This window comes from Manis javanica, chromosome 1 (assembly GCF_040802235.1).
Source record: "Manis javanica isolate MJ-LG chromosome 1, MJ_LKY, whole genome shotgun sequence".
NCBI lineage: Eukaryota > Metazoa > Chordata > Mammalia > Pholidota > Manidae > Manis > Manis javanica.
In genome coordinates, this window is record NC_133156.1 from 50,676,879 (window position 1) to 50,697,819 (window position 20,941).

The 20,941-nt window shown below is 45.9% G+C and overlaps 2 protein-coding genes across 3 annotated transcripts in view; both read left to right on the top strand.

Annotated features, from left to right (window-relative positions):
- DOCK2 (dedicator of cytokinesis 2) overlaps positions 1-667 on the top strand; it is a 383,680-nt gene extending 383,013 nt beyond the window's left edge. The window contains exon 52 of the mRNA XM_036995173.2: positions 85-667. Coding sequence (XP_036851068.1) covers positions 85-147 — 63 coding nt within the window. The 3' untranslated portion in view covers positions 148-667. The remainder of the gene's footprint in view (positions 1-84) is intronic.
- Positions 668-16,216: 15,549 nt separating this feature from the next.
- Positions 16,217-20,067, top strand: FOXI1 (forkhead box I1). Of its 2 annotated transcripts, none has more exons than XM_017654970.3 (2): positions 16,217-16,954; positions 18,379-20,067. In XM_017654970.3, exons 1-2 carry the CDS (start codon positions 16,378-16,380, stop codon positions 19,011-19,013), a joined length of 1,212 nt encoding a protein of 403 aa, XP_017510459.3. In that variant the 5' UTR covers positions 16,217-16,377; the 3' UTR covers positions 19,014-20,067. The 2 variants fall into 2 exon arrangements, with proteins under 2 accessions (XP_017510459.3, XP_017510461.3); XM_017654972.3 differs by having other exon boundaries at positions 18,454-20,067.
- The last annotated feature ends 874 nt before the right edge of the window (positions 20,068-20,941 follow it).

Here is a 20,941-nt window from a genome sequence, read left to right on the forward strand (position 1 = left end):
TAATTGGGGCAGAGAAGCTGCACCTTGGTGCACATGAAACATCCATCTTGGTGTTGTGTTTGTTTATTTTCCTCCCCCTGAAAGCTGGCCAGCAAATCTGGTGAAGAAGGCAAGCAGATCCCTGATTTCCTGTCATCTGATCCATGAGATGCTGCTGACCAGGCCTGTACCTGGGGGCAGGGAGAGGAATTTCTGGAAGAGAGATACCATGGGACATTGATGCCTCAAAGACTGAGAGACCTCTGCCAGTCACCCTCACTTAGACAAGGATACAAGCACTGATCCAGGCCCCAGAACTTGAGTGACAGCAGACCCAGTGACATGGGGGCAGGGATCCAGGTGTCCAGGTGATGGGCGAGGACAGCCCACCACGACCATTGGCCACATGAGGAACCAGCAGTGCTTTCTCCCAGTATGCTCTCCCCAGCATCCTAGGCATATCTTTTTATAACCCAGTTTCTTAGGTATAAGGAGCTGTATTTTTATTTCATTTTCTAAGTCCTAACACTTAACAGAAAGCCTCTTAAGTAGTCTTTTATTTTATTTTTGGTTAACAATTTTATACTTCACATTTTTTAATACAACCAACCAGTCTTTTTCTTAGCTGATTGTCCCCAAAGTGTTACTATTTCTTACTGACAATAAAAATGGTTCCATGGTTCAAGTACGCCTTGTTGCATAATTCTTCCAGCTGAATTCCTCAAGTCCAGGCTTAGGCAGGTGAGGGTCAGGAAGGCAGGCAGCCCAAGTCCTGCAGCGATTTTAAGGGACCTGGTTCCAGCCTGTCCCACTGCAGAATCTCTCCACTTCATTTGTGCCACTCCTAAGAATCCTCAGGACTCCAGCTCCTTAGAGGCTAAGTGCTGGGGCACAGGGATGTGAGAATCTTCCTTCTGTAATCTGCATAGTGGAGCATTTGATACTCCCATTCTTCTCTGCTGAAAAGAGATGGCAAAACCACCCAACCAAATGCTCAAGAGTTACTAAAAGAGATGGCTGAGGTCCAGTGGGCTAATTGTCCAGGCTTTGTATCTTGTCACTCAGTCAAAAGTGATAGCTTTTCATTCCTCAAGGGAGGAACAACCTAAGACAGGCACAGTCACAGGGGGGCCATCAGGTGAGAATTTGGGGATCAACAGAGGTGAGGCTCAGAACCTCACCCCCCCTGCTTTGAGAGAAATCTTCTGCATCCGTGGATGTCTTGATGCCCTTGTCTAGCCTGGATTAATACTTAGTCCATAGGCACACACCTGATCATCTGATCATCTACATTTGCCTTCTTACAGCACTAAACTATGTTTTCTACCTTTATCTTGCATCTACCTACCACTTCAGCATTTTATTAAAAATAAAAATAATAATAATAGTAGGAGAAATGTGGGGTCAACATATAGATCAAGTACAAAAATCAAACGAATATTCATATTTGACCTGATTGTTTATAGGTCATATTGCATGATCAAAACCAAAAGTTTCTGTGATGACTGCCCTTGTACTGTTCACCATGTAAGAATTTATTCACTATGTAAGAATTCGTTCACCATCTAAGAACTTGTTCGTTATGCTTCAGAAGATTGGAGACTGACGAGAATTAGGCTTGAGATGGATTAATGATTGTACATTGAGCGTTGACCCCCCTATACTGAATTTTATTGTTGTTAACAACCATTTGATCAATAAATATGAGAGATGCCCTCTCAAAAAAAAAAAAAAAAAAAAGTGATAGCTTTTCTTGTAGGAATCTCCAGGCTCCTCATATGAAGCCCAAGGGTGGCAAAGAGCTCATCCAGGCAGAGAAGAGAGGATGGGGGTAGAGGCCCACCTTCACAGCCTGCAGGGGGCTGGGAGGAGTCTTGGCAGGAAGCTGAGAACACCATTTGGAGAGGAAATCAATCCTGGGAGAATTTGAAATGCATGGCAACATGGGGTTCAGAGCTGGGGCCGTCTAGAGACGTTGGGGCAGATGCTCATTCTTAGAGGCTGACCCTCTGGAGATAATGAGGGATGGGACATGATGATAATAGACCAAATTTATTGAGCTCTGAATTTCCCCAGCACAGTGTTAGAGACATGACAAGAATTAACTTCTCAATGTGGGTGGGTGGGTGGGGAATTAAAGATGGTGGCATGAGGGGTGAGACAGAAACCTCCTCCCAAAACCACATATACTATACAAAAATAACAAATACATCAAATCCTGAAAGAGAAACAGGAAAGGCTATGGCAAACTCTCCACTGAGGAAACCAGCAGACCTCAAGGAAAAGGGTAATGTAACAAAGCAATGATCCGGAGGAACCCAAGCCCTTCCCCCACCCCAGCTCACTGGAGGGAGGAAGATAAATGGAGCAGGAAAGGGGTGGAGGCCAAAGACTGCTGAACACCCAGTTCTGGAGATCTGCTCTGAGAGCACGAACTTACATTACATGGTGCTCTGGAGATTCATGAGGTTGAAAAGCTAAGACAGATGGAATACTTGGGCAGACTGAGAAGCCAGCTGCTTATGGAAAACAGAGATCCACATCTGGCTGCTCTGGGACAAAAGAAAGGTGGACAGTCTGAGAGACTTCCTAACAGTGAGAAGGCTGCCAAAGGGGCTAGGATTGCACAGGGACTGGTGCTCAGGAGAAAGGGCAGGTGGAAAAATTGTCCAGGCACACTCTGCCCAGCAGGTTGGGAACTTTCAGGACTTCAGGCATTCCATCCCTCTGGCTGGCTATGGAGCTCCAAGGCCCCCCACCATGATACACAGCCTGCTGTGCCTTCCTCCTGGCAATCACTGGCTTGCAAACTAGCTGTCCCCACCATTGCCCCAGGCCAGCCAGAGGGCAGCACTGCCTACAGCAATTACAAGTGCAAAGCATAGAGGCTTCTCCCTGCATGTTCGGCCCACTAGCCCTGGCAGAGGAGACAGACACTGCAGCCAGGAGGCAGGAAAGACCTCTTTCCTCCAGACAGGCACCAACACTGCTCCTCTGCAACCTCCACCATAGCTCCAGGGGCTGAACAGCTCCAGAGAGTAGAGCTTCTGGGCACTAGAGGGTGCCACATACAAATATGAAACCTCAAAGGAACCTGGGTCAAACCAAAATCCCACAAACACCAGAAGAGGGCCAAGTGAAACTGAATTCATCAATCTTCCTGAGATTTCAAAATAAAAATCATAAACATGATCACAGAGCTACAGAAAAATATTCAAGAGCTCAGGGAGGAATTCAGAAATGAGATACAAACATTCAAGAACACAGTATCTGAAATGAAACATACAATGGAGGGATTTAAAAGCAGACTAGATGAAGTAGAGGAGATAGTAGATGAAATAGAAATTAGAGAACAGGAAAACAAAGAAGTTGAGGCACAGAGAGAGAAAAAAAAGACCTCTAGAAATGAAGAAATATGAGAGAACTGTGTGACCAATCCAAATGAAACAATATTCACATTATAGGGGTACCAGAAGAAGAAGAGAGAGAAAAAGGGAAAGAACGTGTCTTTGAGGAGGTAATTGCTGAAAACATTAACAATCTGGTGAAGGAGATAGTCTCTCAGGCCATGGAGGTACACAGATCTCCCAACACAAGGTACCCAAGAAAGACAACATAAAGACATATAATAATTAAAATGGCAAAGATCAAGGATAAAGACAGTATTAAAAGCAGACAGAGAGAGAAAAAAGATCACATACAAAGGAAAATCCATTAGGCTACCACCAGACATCTCAACAGAAATCTTACAGGCTAGAAGGGAGTGGCATTATATATTTAATGCAATGAAGCAGAAAGGCCTCGAACCAAGAATACTCTACCTGGCAAGATTATCATTTAAATTTGAAGGGATTAAACAATTTCCAGATAAGCAAAAGCTGAGAGAATTTACCTCCCAGAAACCATCTCTACAGTTTATCTTAGAGGGACTTCTATAGATAGAAGTGTTCCTAAGGCTAAATAGCTATCACCAAGAAAAATAAAAACATAGTAAAGAAAGTGGACCAATTAATTAATAACCTGATGCAAAATCAAATCAACCACTCCCAAAGTCAGTCAAGGGATAGAAAAAGAATACAGAATATGATACCTAATATATAAAGAATGAAAGATGAAGAAGAAGGAGGAAAAAAAGAACCTTTAGGTTCTGTTTGTAATAGTATACTAAATGAGTTAAATTAGACTGTTAGATAATAAGGAAGTTACCCTTGAACCTCTGGTAACCACGAATCTAAAACCTGAAATGGCAATAAGTACATACCTGTCGGTAATTACCCTAAATGTAAATGGTCTGAATGAACCAATCAAAAGACACAGTCACTGAATGGATTAAAAAAACACAACCTTCCTATATGTTGCCTACAAGAGACTCACTTCAAACCCAAAGACATACACAGACTAAAAGTGAAGGGATGGAAAAAGATATTTCATGCAACTAATAGGGAGAAAAAAGCAGGAGTTGCAGTACTTGAATCAGACAAAAATAGACTTCAAAACAAAGAGAGTCACAAGAGACAAAGAAGGGCATTACATAATGATAAAGGGGTCAGTGCAACAAGAGGATATAACTATTATAAATATCTATGCACCCAACATAGAAACACCTACATATGTGAAACAAATACTAACAGAATTAAAGGGGGAAATAGAAAGCAGTCCATTCATTTTAGGAGATTTCAACAACCACTCACTCCAAGGACAGATCAACCAGATAGAAAATATGTAAGGAGACAGAGGCACTGAACAACACATTAGAACAGATGGACCTAACAGACTTCTACAGAACACTCCACCCAAAAGCAACAGGATACACATTCTTCTCAAGTGCACATGGAACATTTTCCAAGAATAGATTATGTACTGGCCACAGAAAGAGCCTCAGTAAATTTAAAAAGATTGAAATTTTACTAACCAGCTTCTCAGACAACAAAGGTATGAAACTAGAAATAAATAACGCAAAGAAAACAGAAATCCCATGAACACATATTGGCTTAATAACATGCTCCTAAATAATCAATAGATCAATGACCAAACAAAAACAGTGATCAAGCAATATATGGAGACAAATGACAACAAAATTCAACACCACAAAATCTGTGGGACACAGCAAAAGCCATGCTAAGAGGAAAGTATATTGCAATACAGGCCTACCTCAGGAAAGAAGAACAATTCCATATGAACCATCTAAACTCACAATTAATGAAACTAGAAAAAGAAAAACAAATGAGGCCCAAAGTCAGTACAAAGAGGGACATAATAAGGATCAGAGCAGAAATAAATAAAATCAACAAGAATAAAACAATAGAATCAATGAAAGCAAGAGCTTGTTCTTCAAGAAAATAAATAAAATAGATAAACTGTAGTCAGACTAATCAAGAAAAGTGAGAGTCTACACACATAAACAGAATCAGAAATGCGAAAGGAAAAATCACTACGAACAGCACAGAAATACAAAGAATCATTAGAGAATTCTATGAAAAATTATATGCTAACAAACTGGATAATGTAGAACAAGTTTCTAGAAAAATACAACCTTCCAAGGCTGAACCCAAGAAGAAACAGAAAATCTGTACAGACCAATTACCAGCAATGAAATTGAACTGGTAATCAAAAAGCTACCAAAGAACAAAACCCCTGGACTAGATGGCTTCATTGCTGAATTTTACCAAACCTTTAGTGAAGATCTAATACCCATCCTCCTTAAAGTTTTCCAAAAAATAGAAGAGGAGGGAATACTTCCAAACTCATTCTATGAGGTCAGCATCACTAAAACCAGACAAAGACACCACAAAAAAATAAAATTACAGACCAATGTCCCTGATGAACATAGATACTAAAATATTCAACAAAATATTAGCAAATTGAGTTAAAAAATACATCGAAAAGATCATCCATCATAATCAAGTAAGATTTATACCAGAGATGCAAGGATGATACAATATTAAAAAATCCATCAACATCATCCACCACATCAACAAAAAGAAGGACCAAAACAGCATGATCATCTCCATAGATGCTGAAAGAGCATTCAACAAAGTTCAGCATCCATTCATTATAAAAACTGTCAACAAAATGTGTATAGAGGGCAAGTGCTTCAACATAATAAAGGTTGTATGTATATGACAAACCCACAGCTAACATCATAGTTAACAGGAAGAAGCTGAAAGCTTTTCTTTTGAGATCAGGAACAAGACAAGGATGCCCACTCTCCTTACTTTGATTTAACATAGTTCTGGAGGTCCTAGCTACAGCAGTCAGACAACACAAAAAAATAAAAGGCATCCAGATTGGTAAGGAAAAAGCCGAACTGTCACTGTTTGCAGATGACATGATATTGTACACAAAATACCCTAAAGTATCTACGCCTAAGCTACTAGAACTAATAACTGAATTCAACAAAGTTGCAGGATACAAAATTAATACACAGAAATCTGTTCCATTCCTATATACTAAAAATTAACTAGCAGAAAGATAAATCAAGAAAACAATTCCATTCACAATGGCATCAAAAAGAATAAAATACCTAGAAATAAACCTAACCAAGAAAGTGAAAGACCTATACCCTGAAAACTACAAGACACTCAATGAAAAAAATTAAAGAAGACACCAGTAATGGAAATACACCCCATGCTCATGGATAGGAGGAATTAATATTGTTAAAATGGCCTTCCTGCCTAAAGCAATCTGTAGATTCAATGCAATCCCTATCAAAATACCAACAGCATTCTTCAACAAACTAGAGCAAATAGTTCAAAAATTCATATGGAACCACAAAAGATCCCACATAGCCAAAGTAATCCTGAGAAGGAAGAATAAAGCAGGGGGAATTACGCTCCCTCCTACAAAGCCACAGTAATCAAGCCAATTTGGTACTGGCACAAGAATAGACCCATAGATCAATGGAACAGAGTAGAGAGCCTAGATATAAACCCAAGCATATATGGTCAATTAATATATGATAAAGGAGCCATGGATACACAATGGGGAAATGACAGCCTCTTAACAACTGGTGTTGGCAAAACTGGACAGCTGCATGTAAGAGAATGAAACTGGATTATTGTCTAACTCCATACACAGAACTAAACTTGAAATGGATTGAAGACCTGAATGTAAGTCATGAAACCATAAAACTCTTAGAGGAAAACATAGGCAAAAATCTCTTGAATATAAGCATCAGCAACTTTTTCCTGAACTCATCTCCTCAGGCAAGGGAAACAAAATCAAAAACAAATAAATGGGACGACATCAAGCTAAAAAGCTTCTGTACAGCAAAGGACACCATCAACAGAACAAAAAGGTATCCTACAGTATGGGAGAATATATTTGTAAATGACATATCCGACAAGGGGTTAACATCCAAAATATATAAAGAACTCACTCTCCTCAACACCCAAATAGCAAATAATCCTATTTAAAAATGGGTGGAGGATATGAACAGATAATTCTCCGAAGAAGAAATTCAGATGGCCAACAGGCACATGAAAAGATGCTCCACATCGCTAATTATCTGGGAAATGCAAATTAAAACCACAATGACATATCATCTCACACCAGTTAGGATGGTCAACATTGAAAAGACTAGGAACAACAAATGCTGGTGAGGATGCAGAGAAAGGGGAACCCTCCTATATTGCTGGTGGGAATGTAACTTAGTTCTACGATTGTGGAAAACAATATGGAAGTTCCTCAAAAACTAAAAATTGAAATGCCTTTTGACTCAGAAATTCGACTCCTAGGAATTTACCCAAAGAAAACAAGTTCCCAGATTCAAAAAGACATATGCACCCCTATATTTATTGCAGCACTATTTACAATAGCCAAGAAATGGAAGCATTAAGTGTCCATCAGTAAATGAATGGATAAAGAAGATATGGTACATATACACAGTGGAATACTATTCAGCCATAAGAAGAAAACACATCCTACCATCTGCAACAACATGGATGGAGCTGGGAGGATATTATGCTCAGTGAAATAAGCCAGGCAGAGAAGGACAAGTACCAAATGATTTCCCTCATTTGTGGAGTGTAACAATGAAGCAAACTGAAGGAACAATATAGCAGCAGACTCACAGACTCCAAGAAGGGACTAGTGGTTACCAAAGGGGTGGGAGGGAACATGTGGGTGGGGAAGGTGGAAGAAGGGGATTGAGGGGTGTTATGATTAGTATACATGGTGTGTGTGGTGGTCAAGGGGAAGACAGTGTAGCACAGAGAAGACAAGTAGTGACTGTGGCATCTTACTACACTGATGGACAGTGACTGCAATGGAATATGGAGGGGACTTGATAATATGGGTGAATGTAGTAACCACAATGTTTTTCATGTGAAGCCTTCATAAGAGTGTATATCAATGATATACCTTAATAAAAATAAATACATAAAGAAAAAAATCTTGATAGTAGTGGGATTCTGAGCCAGTGGATCACATAATTAACTCATACCTTCTAGACTTCCTTGATCCAGATTCCAATGTTCCACTTCCGTAATATGATGAATCACTGCCATGTCTACCCGCCTGATGACTCGGAGACACCCCTGGTGAACACTGCATTGATGCTCAGTGTCCTCCAGGGAGGTGTTCTGCCTCTGCTAGGACCCAGTAGCACTCTGGGAGCTATTTTTTAAATACAGGATCAAGGAGAACATAGCTTTGCTTTAGATTCTTAAAGGTATGTGCTGTGATTATCATAAAGGGCTACTGAGTCCAGAAAATTTCACTCCTGCTTTCCCAAAGGAAAGATAACGCTTGCACTCATTAGAGATCACTGTCCTGAGGTCAAGAGCTAAAGAATGGCACCCCGCCTGCGTGGAGCTCACACATCAGGGATAGTCGATGCAAAGCAACCACCAGTTTGCTGTCCAAGGTTCAAATGTTCCAAGGACAGAAACACACCACAGGACAGCGCCATGAGTGGCAGATGTGGCAGATGAGAAGTGCAAATACTGCTCAGAGGAAGACCACTGGGGTGAGACCCCGGAGTGGGTAAGAGGTACCAGAAAAGGGAGGGACCAGTTCTGTCTTCATAAATGCTTGCCTGGGGTAGACTCAAGAAGGAGGAGTGTGGGTCAGGGGAAGAACAGAGGCACTGGCCCTGAGGGAAACTGTCCACTTTGAGGGCCTAGGGCAGGAAGCTTAGGGTGGGCTCCCCCTGCCCTCAGGGACCCAGTGCAGAGTCAGCAAACCGCAGAGCAGTACTGTGCTGGACGACTTCAATAGTGGTTTACAGAATATTAATATATTCTATTTACTGAGAGGTTTCCAATAATAGCCCTTATAATAAGGGCTTATAACCCAAACTCTTATAATAATAAGCACAATTAGCCATGTTTTTCACAGATTCAATTTTTAATGACTCTAGTGAAAAACTTCAGAAAGTTGGATCCAGTTATATATGAATATTTATAAATTTGGGGGAGGAAAGTAGATTTATGAAAAATAAGTCCCTATGACAGACCTACAAATTCACACATATCTGAAAAATAATTGAAAATGTAAAAGAACAACATATTTGGTGTTAAATGTTGTAAAAAAATCTAATGTTAATTACAAAATGTTTAAACCAATGAACATTTAGAAAGGTATTAGGTTCCTTGAAAGGTGGCTGCCTGGCAAAAATCTCTTGAACATAAATAAGCATGATCAGTTTTTTCCTGGACACATCTCCTCAGGCAAGGGAAGCAAAATAAAAAATGAACAAGTGGAGTGACACCAAATTAAAAGGCTTCTGTACAGCAAAGGACACCATCTTCAGAACAAAAAGGCATCCTACAGTATGGGAGAAAATATTCATAAATGATTATCTGATAAGGGGTTAACATCTAAAATATATAAAGAACTCATAGGCTTCAACACCAAAAAAACAAATAACCAGATTAAAAAATGTGTGGAGGACCTGAACAGACAGGGAGGGCTGAAAAAGGGGGAAAGGGCAGGGGAACCCCTTGTTGAGCAGACTGTGTTTCCCTAGGCATAGGACAAAGGTCACTGAGGGGTGGGAAGAAAGCCTTAACGGATTTAGTAACATAGAATCCAGTTGGTTTCCTATTGCTAGTGTAACAAATTATTGCAAATTTAGGGGCTAAAACAACACAAATGTATTCTCTTACTGTTCTTGAAGTCAGAAAGCCAAGATAATTATGGGTAATTGAGGTGGTGGCAGGTCTGGTTCCTTCCAGAAATTGCAGGGGACAATTAGTTTCCTTGCCTCTTCCAACTTCTAAAGGCATTCAACTCTCCTTGGCTCATGACCACATGGCCCAATTTCTACATCCATTGTCACATCTTCCATTGTTAAACCTCCATGTCTCCCTTTTATAAGGGCAATTCTCATTACACTGGCCCACCTGGATAGTTCAGGGTAATCACTCCATCTGATCTTTAACATAGTGACTTCTGCAAGGTCACTTGGAAGACAGAGTCTAGGGATTCGGACACTGATATCTTTGGAAAGAGGTCATTATTCTGCCCACTGCAGTCATGATGAGAAAAATGGCTCCCTTTCCAATTCTCTTCCAATCCTTTGGCCTTCTTCAAACAAAAAGTCCTCGGTGTTTCATCACCACCCTAATATTTGCTGATCTCACCTTCCAGCAGAGTGAGCAAGCTCAGGCCTGGACTACCTCAGTTTCCTCATCTGTAAAGTAGGGATAGTTACAGTATATACCTCCCAAGGTTGCCATGAGGACTGAAGGAGATAACATAGTGGAGTTCAGACTGTGCCCAGCACAATGTGAGCACCAAATAAAGGTGAGTTATTCTCATTTTATTTATGCGAAGTGATACTGATTACTGATGTCATTTCCAGAAGTCTTGTGCAATTTATCTTTAAAATAAATTTATTAAGTTAAAACAACGAGTGCAAGAGCCAATTTTAAAATTACAAGTAAATCAAACAGTTCAGGCACTGCACAAAGATGGCAAATCACAAGGGGTGTGAGCCTCAACACTGACTGTGACAGTATCCCGCACACCCCAGAAATGCCATGGTGGAGACAATTGATGGGTGTCTGCAGAAAAAGTGCAGGAATAAATTATTGCCAAGCATCACTCCAGAGGCATTTCTTACATTGTCTCATTCAGTCCTTGCAACAGCTCTCTGAGGGCTGTAGCCCTGGTTACCCTCATTTTACAGATGAGCAAACAGAGGCTCCGATGTTAAACAACAGCAAGGCACTCAGAAAATATAACTGGAGGAGTCATATTTGAATCCAGGCCAGTCCAACAGCCACAAGGCTGACTTCTAACACATTTGGCCCCATTGCCAACCCAGTTCCCACTATTCACAGTGGAGCTAAGGTATTTTGTTTTCCTCCAGGGGCACATCTTCTCTTTGAAGCTGCTGTTCATTCTGGGTGCTTCTTCCTTACAGAGGTTCAGAAATCCTCAGGCACTGCCTTGAAATGTCATGTGGTCTCTGCACTCTGCTCCCTGCCTCTAAAGAGATGGCCACCAGACGGCGGTATTGATCTGTGTTTCTCCAGCCTCATGCTCAGCCAGAAGCCAAAAGGCAGCAGAGAGCACCACGACCAGCTTCCACCTGGCTACCGCCTGGCCAGACTTCCCAGAGCCCCAAAGTAGTAATGCTGAGACAGCTGCTGTGAACATTGCCATCCAGGTGGGACAGGAAGTGCAGATAACAGTTCATAGCTATTCATAGAGAATTATTCATAGACCATAGGAAGAAAAACTGCAGTTTGTAAGCCCCTTTTTACAGATAAGGAAACTGTGGCAGAGGGTTTAAGTCAGAAGTCAGCTACTTCTAAACCCCTGTTTCCCCCTCCCAACCTATCTCCACCCTGTCAGGCTTCCAGAAGCCCTGAAACTCAGAAGCTGTTTGTGTTTCATGTGTAGAAAGGAGAGGTGCCCTAGAAGCCAAGCCCCTCAAAGGGAGAATTGTGGGCCAGGCAAGTGAGGTCCCTGAGTCTGGGGATGTGGTCCCCTCTACAGGTGGCCCACCAGCTTCCCCCTCACCCTTGGGTCCATAGCAAGAGCTCACATTTACTGAGTTTGTACTATGTGCCTGGAACTTAGTCCTCAGAGCAATGCTGGAGGGTTTTGTTTTTCCCCATTTTACAGATGAGGACACTGTAAACAATTGGATGCTATCTGAGTGCCCTACTGAGGAGAAGAGGCTCCATAGCGTCAGCTGGCTGCTGCCTGTACGGCCCTGTGATGCAGCAGCAGCCAGTTCAGGCCCCTCTGGCCTTTTTGTCTCTGATTATTATTCATCTCCCTGCTTGTTTCCTCACACAATCCTGAAAGTCAAGGCCAGAGGTGGTGGCCTGGGCACATTCACCCCTCCTGCAGGCCGTAAGTCAGCTTGGGCTTCTGGACCTGGCAGAGCACACAGCTGCCTCCTGGGCACACACTCCGGGAGAGTGGCAGGCCTCCCTCTCTCCCCAGGCATCACCCCCAGGTGACAAGATCTTCCCAGGCAGAGAGCAAGTGGCAAAATGTTGGCAGGAGGAGCACAGATGCTGGACCTCCTGCCCAGAGCCACCTCCTAGTCAATATCCAACTTCTGGGACCTCCACACTCATCGTCTTCATCCTCAGCAGCAGCAGTTTTTGCCAAATCTGGGGATTCACACTTTACATATCATATCGTTTTTCCCTGCAAAATCCAAATGAGCCAGATTCTATTTGTAGCTCCATTTAATAGGTAACCAAACTGAGGCCTCATGAGATTAGGAAACATGGCCAAGCTTATACAGCTAACCAAAGAGAAAGGCAGGGATTTGAACACAGCTCCACCAAATCCCAGAGCCCATGTTTTTCATGTTCTGTTCCCTCATCCCAACTTGGGGTTCAGCATATATGGTCATTCTCACTAAGAAGGCCTCCCTCTGGGCTGTAATTGCAAGCTGCAGCCCAGAGGTCCCGAGGTAGGCTCAGGCCCCCACCACCCAGGCCTCATTACCTGGAAGTTTGAGCAGGACCTACCTTCCTGCATTTAGATCTCCACTTCTGGGAAATTGAAAAGACTGAAATAATTTAATCCACAAAATGACTCCAGTTAATAGACACATTTGACTCTTTTCCCAGAGGCCTTGGGACTGGTAGGGGGCTCCAGAACTGTAACTCCCAAACCTCCAGGGTGGGTAGGAGCAGGCAGCTCCTGTCACCAGCCCAAGGACTGCAGCCAGTGCTCATGAAGATTGGGAATAGGGCCTCAGGGGAGGCTTTGGGCACCGCTGGCCTGGAGGCCTGACCCTGGGTCCAGGCACAGAGAGGGCATGAGAGGCTGTGACCCAGTCACTGGGCCCCCAGGTCAGAGGCTCCACATGGACAAGGCCTCTCAAGGCAGGCCAGGCTTTCCCTGATCCCCAGGGGAAAAAGCCAGGACCCTGGTGCAACAGGGAGGTTCAAGTGAGCTTTCTTCAAGAAACACCTCTAGGGAGGAGACCCCAGCAGCAGGCACGGGGTCCTGCCCAGCTCACATGAACTTGTTATGTGACTCAAGGCCCTCTTTGACCATCAGCTGCAGGTGTCAGGGTCTGACTATACAGTGGGCGTCTGTACTGAGTACCCCTCCCTCTGCTCCTCACTGTAACCCCCTTCTGCTCACCCTCTCCCAACCACAGACTGCTGAAAGGGAATGATTAACCTGATGGGTTGTAAACTAAGCAATGGATTTGTATGTATCAAATGTGTATTAACTATGCTGTATAATCACTAATATTTACTAGTGCTTTCTATGCTCCATGTGAAATGACATACATTGATTACCTTAGTAAGTGTTCACAGCCTTATGGGTTAAATGGCAACATCCCCATCTTCACTGGAGAAAACCAAGGCCAAGGAAAATAAAACGCTTGTCAGATTTGCATAGCTATTCATCAGCAAACCATGGATTTGAACCCGGGTCCTGATCTCAGCGCCCATGTCTGCCAGATGTCTGCTGTATTGCCTCTTGCTGGCCTTTTTTTGAATCTTAGAAGCAGATCACCCACTTGCTTGCCTTTCTCTAATCATTTATATCAGAAACTACAGAAAAATAAAAACAAAAATCACACCCAGCTCTCCATCCAGAGATAATACCTGACAGTTTGGTATTAATATTTACAAAGCTCATAAACATGTATAAACATATGTTTTTACCAGGAAAAAAAAAACATGGTATTTTGCACCCTGTTTCTCCAAATTATAGTATTAGAACATATCATCTTTCCATATCACTAAATATTCTACAATCAGTTTTTTCATAGCAGCATAATGTTTCATCATTTGTATAATTCCCAATTTATTTAACTAATTCATTACTGGTGGACATTCAGGTTTGTTAAGTTTCTTGCAGCCATAAAGAAAGCTGCGCTGGATACCCCTGTAGATAATTCATGGCTCTGTTCAATTCAGTGGCATGAACTATCAGATGTGCAGTTGCCAGGTTACCTGTGAGGCTGTGGGTCTGTATTGGTGGGCTCCAGTGTGACTGTTCTTTGAAAAGCCAGGGCCCCACCTTCAGTAAGCCAGGCCTGGCAGAGAACCTCTGAACCAAAGGGTGGCTTCTTTTGCTTTACTCTTCAGAGAGAAAGTGCAAGTGTGCTTACAGCAGGCCTCACAGGGCCAGTGGGTCCTTTCAGGGTCACCCCTCATTTGCTGTTCCCTGGTGGGGACAGGTGGGTCCTCAGGGCCTGGAAGGAACCCTTCCACCCAGTTACCCAAACTCATCCTCTGGGCATCAATATGCTGCAAAATAACATTCACTCCCTGGCATTCAAGGTTTCCACACGTGTCCTGATGCCACTGTAGAGAAAAGCAGAGAGACAGGCAGGGGAGGATTCCCTGGGAAGCCCCTCCTCCAGCTGGGACAGTAAGTGACCTCCTTCTTCAGCCCCACAGACGGATGGGGTCTGGAGGAAATGAGAGGAAGTGGAATGGGGAAATAAAGGAGAGGCAGGAGGGCAGGAGGAAGGTGGTGTCCAGAGAAGCTGGCGTGAACGTTTCTCCTATCTGCTGATCCCAGAGAAATATCTCTGTCTGCTCCTGAATACCTCAGTCATCTCAGGGGACAGCTGCCTACCCTCTGAGAAGGCGGCCACCACACACTCCCCAGGCCCAAAGTCAGCCCTGGGATGAAGGAGAGGCAGGGATAAGTCATCTCCAGGCCATGGACAGGGAACAGAGGCCGGAGAGGGAGGGCCTGGTCACCCAGCACAGAGAAGCCGGAGGGGCTGGAGCTCCTGCTTCTGGAGCCTGAGGCAGAAATGGGGTGAGGGGAAGGGTGAGCTGGGCAGTCAGTGGCTCTCCTCCTGGCCGTTGGCTTTCCAGGGCCTCTGCAATCTGAAACATGCAAAAACTTTGATCAGATAAGGCCCAGGGAGCCAGCTTTGTCCCTGCAGCCAAAAGAAACTAAGAGAGTGCCAGTTCTCCCTCATTTTCCCTGAAAGCCCATTCACACTCTCTTCCTCTTGTTATTTTTATGAGCCCTGTGCTCCTTGGGGAGAATCCCAGGCCTTGTCCACAGCGCCTTCTCTGCCTGCCTACAGTGTGTGCCAGGGGAGGGAGGTCCCCAATAACTGGCGGCCTTATTGAAACTGGGCCAGAGGCCAAGTTCAAGTTCCCTTCTGCTCTTCAGATTCTCTAGAGCCAGGTTTCTTTCCTAGAAAATCCAGAAAGTGTATCTTCACTTCAAAGACCAAAAAATGTAGCTTCTGATATATGACTCATCCAGTCTGGGGGAGGGGGCAGAGAGCCAGGGGTCAGGGTGGGAAAGGAGAAGGAAACGGAGGGGATGGGGAAAGAGACACAGAGAAAGAGAGAGACTGAGATGGGAAGGAAGGGGAGAAGAAGAGACAACCAAGATGTGAGCAAGAGGAGACAGAGAGGCAGAAAGAGCTAGAAAGAAACTTGGAGAACATAAGGAGGGAGAAGTGGCCAGGCAGAGCAAAGAAACGGGAGGGAGAGAAAGAAAATAAGAGGCAAAGAGAAGGGTAAGAAAATGTGAAAGAGGGAAAGAAACAAAGAGTAAGATGCAGAGAGGATGGCCGCAGAGGGAAGGGGGAAGGAGGAGGGTGGGAAACCAGAGGAGAGAAGGCAAATGGGACAGAATGCAGGGAAACACAGGGAAAGGTGGGGAGAAAGACCGAGATGGAAGGAGAGAGAAAATCCGAGGGGAGAGACGGAAAGAAGCGCGCCCAGTCCTGTTAACATCCCCTGTGGCACGGGGCTGAGCTGGGCACCAGCGGGACCTGCCCGCGGGAGGCCCCCTCCCCTTGGCTCCGGGCCGGGCGGGCGGCGGAGGGGCGGGTCTGCGGCAGGTGGCCGCCCCTGGGTGGCGCCCGCCGGCCAAGCCCGCAGGGGTATAAGTGGGAGGCTGGGGCCTGCAGAGCACCTGTCAGGGACATCTCCCCTGTGCAGGTGACAGGCAGGTGGCTCCAGCCAGCCCAGCCCCAGCATGAGCTCCTTCGACCTCCAGGCGCCCTCCCCACCTCGCTGCGGTCCCCAGTTCCCCAGCATCGGCCAGGAGCCCCCGGAGGTGAACCTTTACTATGAGAATTTCTTCCACCCACAGGGGGTGCCCAGCCCTCAGCGGCCCCCCTCCTTCGAGAGTGGCGGCGAGTATGGGGCCACCCCCAACCCCTACATTTGGCTCAACGGGCCAGCCATGACCCCACCGCCCTACCTGCCAGGCACCAACGGTAGCCCCTTCCTGCCCCAAGCCTACGGAGTGCAGAGGCAGCTGCTGCCCAGCATGTCCGGGCTGGGGGGCAGCGACCTGGGCTGGCTGCCCATCCCCTCGCAGGAGGAGCTGATGAAGCTGGTGCGGCCCCCCTACTCCTACTCGGCTCTCATCGCCATGGCCATCCACGGCGCGCCCGACAAGCGCCTTACCCTCAGCCAGATCTACCAGTACGTGGCCGACAACTTTCCCTTCTACAATAAGAGCAAGGCTGGTTGGCAGAACTCCATCCGCCACAACCTGTCTCTCAACGACTGTTTCAAGAAGGTGCCCCGCGACGAGGACGACCCGGGTAAGAGGGCTGCTGGCGCTGTTCCGAGTGGGTGGATGAGGCCCGCTGCTTGGGCAAGCCACTGGTGCCCCCAGGGAAGGCTCACTTCATTCCTCCCCAACACCCCATTCTAGAAAGTTCTGATATGCCTGTGACCCCAGGACTGGGAGCTGAGGGGAGATGTGGACCCTGAAGACAGATTCGGGTTTCCACCCTGGGTGGGCCACTGAGCAATCAGAGACCTGTAGCAGGTTAGACCTCTGAGTCTCAGTTTCTTCATACAGGGAATGATATAAATATGGATGCTCCCCCTAAATAGGGATGGCAGCAGTGGCGCGTTTGCAGGCTAGTGATGGCCATGAGACAATGAATGCAGTCTTTGCAGCTGACGAGTGCCCATGGGACTGCAGTGATTGTTAGGGTGCATCTGAATCCCTGGCACCCAGCTACTAAAAGTCCTTAGGAGTGAGCGACTGGAGTACACACAGCCCATGTGCATCCCAAGCCTTCTGAGACTTTGCTGAATAATCAGTAAGGGCCATGGTGTGCTGTTGCCCGCCCTAGTTACAGAATCTCCTTTAATCCACCTGTGCAGGGCAGCTTTTACTAAACCCATTTTGCAGAGGAGAATAGCACTCAGGTAAAGCAGCCTGTCCAAGGCGACCCAGAACGAAATTACTGATGGAGTGTGAATCTGAAGGGCGGTCTCTCTAATACCAAAGACTGCGAGCTTTTCTTTTTAATGATGAATTTCTAAAATACAGAGACATACATAGAATGGTAAATTACTCATGCACTTCCCAGAATTGAAGTCCATTCTTGTTCCACCACAAGAAGCCAGGGTACAGTTCAGAGGAGCCCCACCTCTGCCTGCTTTGAGGCTCACAAGGGCCAGGCTGCTGGTCCCTCAGAAGAGGGCACCTGTCCTGCCCAAGGCATGGCCTCACTCATGGCCGAGATATGGTGGCAGGCAGAGTTCACAGTTTACCTTGGGATTACACCTAGTGGTTACAAACCTTTTTGCACATCTAGCATTTATCTTTTCTCACACTCAGCCTGAAGTAGAAAGGTCAGCTACACTGGACCCACTTTTCAGACCAGGAAACTGAGGCTTGACCAAAGTTCCCCACTCAGTTAGGAGGAAAGCCCAGACTCAAGTGCATCTTCACACCCAATGCCCAGGACTTCCCAGGAGCCTGAATCTTCTCCTGAGCTTTCTTGTACACCAGCAAAGGAAGAACCCCTCTCCTACTGTTCCCCTGGCACTTGAACTTACAGAGACCTATACCATCAGCTCCTTCATGGCTTATGCCGCTGTGCCCCAGGAGTGCCTAGTTGCAAGGCAGGTGCTTAAATAAAGATCCATGTGGTTGGTGTACGGGATTTCTCCATTTCCCTGTCCCTGCCTTTTTTCTGTCTTCTGCATTTGTTTCCTTTGTTTTTAGTTTATGACAATAAGGAGGAACAGAAGCAAAGCATTTTGTCCATCTCTTTACTTCATTCTCCCACTTTTGTACCAGGCAAAGGGAATTACTGGACCCTGGACCCCAACTGTGAGAAGATGTTTGATAATGGAAATTTCCGCAGGAAGAGGAAGAGAAAATCAGATGTTTCCTCTGGCGCGGGCTCCTTGGCCTCAGAGAAAACAGACACCAGTCTCCTGGTGGGCAGTCCCAAGGCCACAGAGGCCCAGGACATCTTGGACGGCACTTCGCCAGGAGCCACCAGCTCCACAGACAAGCGTCCCTCCCCTCCCCCGCTGGGCACCCCATGCCTCAACAACTTCCTTTCCTCCATGACAGCCTATGTGAGTGGGTCGAGCCCCATGAGCCGCCCTGTGGCAACACCAGGACTGAGCCCTGAACCCACTGACAAGGTGGCACAGAACTTGCTCAACTTCAGCTCCTACACCCCACTCACCAACCTCAGCAGCCACGGCAGCGGGGGTGAGTGGGCCAACCCCGTGCCCACCAACACTCTTGGCTACAGCAGCTCTGTCCTCAACCAGTTCAGTCCTCATTTCTACAACAGCATCAACACGAACACGGTCCTCTACCCCAGGGAGGGCACTGAGGTCTAGAACAGGCTCCCGAGCCAGATGGACATGCCTGAGAGAAAAGCAGTTGAGTGCTCCATGCCAGCGTCCCTATGTCCAAGGCCTCTGAACTGTCCAGCCAAAGACAGGAGACTCAGAGTAATTCTTCCTTTTTCTAGGATATTGTGTAAACCTTCTGTTTATCACATATACATCCACACACACACTCAACTTTGCAATGGAAACTCTGATAAGTGGATACCAGTAACCATAGCCGCCATTTGTTAAGCACTTACTATGTGCTGGGTGCTTCCCAGGCTTTTTAAAGACACAATCACACTTACTATTTACAGTCACCCTGCAGGATTCATATGATCCTCTTCATTTAACAGATGAGGAAACTGAGGCTTGAGGACATTAAGTAACTTCCTAAGGTCATACAAACTAGTAAGCGGCAGGGCCAGGAGTCAAGTCTGAGTCTATGTGACCCCCAAAGTTTGGGCCAACAAAGGTAAGATGGAGGTATTAGTTGAGCAGCTAAGATCAGTGTGAAAGCTGATGATGGCAAGCTTTCCACTGCCTTCCAGCTCTCTGCGTTTACCAGCAGCCCTGGGAACATCTCATCTTGGTCCAAGTCCTTATTCTGTGGCTCCTTTTGCTGCCACTCAAGGAGGCCCACATCTCTGCCCAACAGCGTGTCCAGCCTCTCCCCACAGGGGGATGCTGCTCCACCAGCTCTGGAGAGACCTTGAGCAGAGCAGGAGAGGAGGGTGCACCACAAGCTCCCTACCCCAACCCAGCACTGCCCACCTGCTAAAGTCTTGTAAAGCCCAGCTTCCTGTGTGCACGTCATGGACCAGTGAGCTAGAGGTGGCTGGGTCTTCCAAGAGAAACAAGGCTGAATAAGCCCTTCCTTTTTACAGTCCAGGAGAGGTGAATGTCAGAAAACAATGCCTCGGGAGGGGCCAGCAGCCTGCCGCACAAGGGTCTGTGCAGGCAGCATCTGGGGTTTTCTCTTGTTTTGTATGTACTTCATCATGGCACACCCTGGGAAGTGTCTGTTTTCTAATTTTCGTTTTAATTAAAAAAAAAATCTGCATGTGTCCCTTCCTTGTGAGTTTTCCTGTCTCTCAGCTGCTGGTTGACTCAACATTGGGCCAAGTGCAGCCTGGAGCTGAAAGCTTTGGGACAGGAAGCAGAGAAAAAATGGGTACCCAGGCTCTTGCCCTCCTCCACAAGGGCATAGAGACAGGACAAAGGCCCCCAGTGAAAAAAGAGGGGCTTGCAAATGGCATAGGTGCATAGAATGTACTAGGTACCCACCTATACTGAACACAAAATATGGACTAGCATATCCCAGTCTTTAGAGCTCATGCAATCCTCATACCTGTGCTGTGATTATTTAACACTTTAATAACCTGTGAAGGGGATGGTACAGTCCCATTATACAAAGGAGAAACCTGAGGATCACAGTGGTTGAATGACTTGCCTGAAGCCCACAACCAGTTCATGCCCAGATCTTTGGACTCCTCCATATCATCCCATTGCAGTACAGCCTCAGACGTGGCTAATCCTAGTGGCAATGACAACAGTGCCCTTGGCTGCAATCTCTGAGGGGGGGGCAGGCTTTGGTCCAAGTGCTATGCAGATGGGGACTCTTATCCTCACAGCAGCCCACCTGTGGGTACAGTGGCAATTCATTAGGGGGCCTGGCACAATGCACACAGAAGGACTTGTGCCTGGAAGTAGGAGGGCTTCTCCTTGGAGTCTGCTCCTGGGACGTACATACAGAGGGCTCAAGCCAGAATCCCCTGGCCCCTAGCACTAACCATGCCAAGCTGCCCACTCGCCCTGCAGGAAGGGTCTATTTCCCTGCAGTAACAGAGGGTGGGCAGTAAATAACAATAACAATGATGATGCGATGACCACAACAGTAACACTCATTCCAGGTTTACTATGTGTCAGGCACTGTG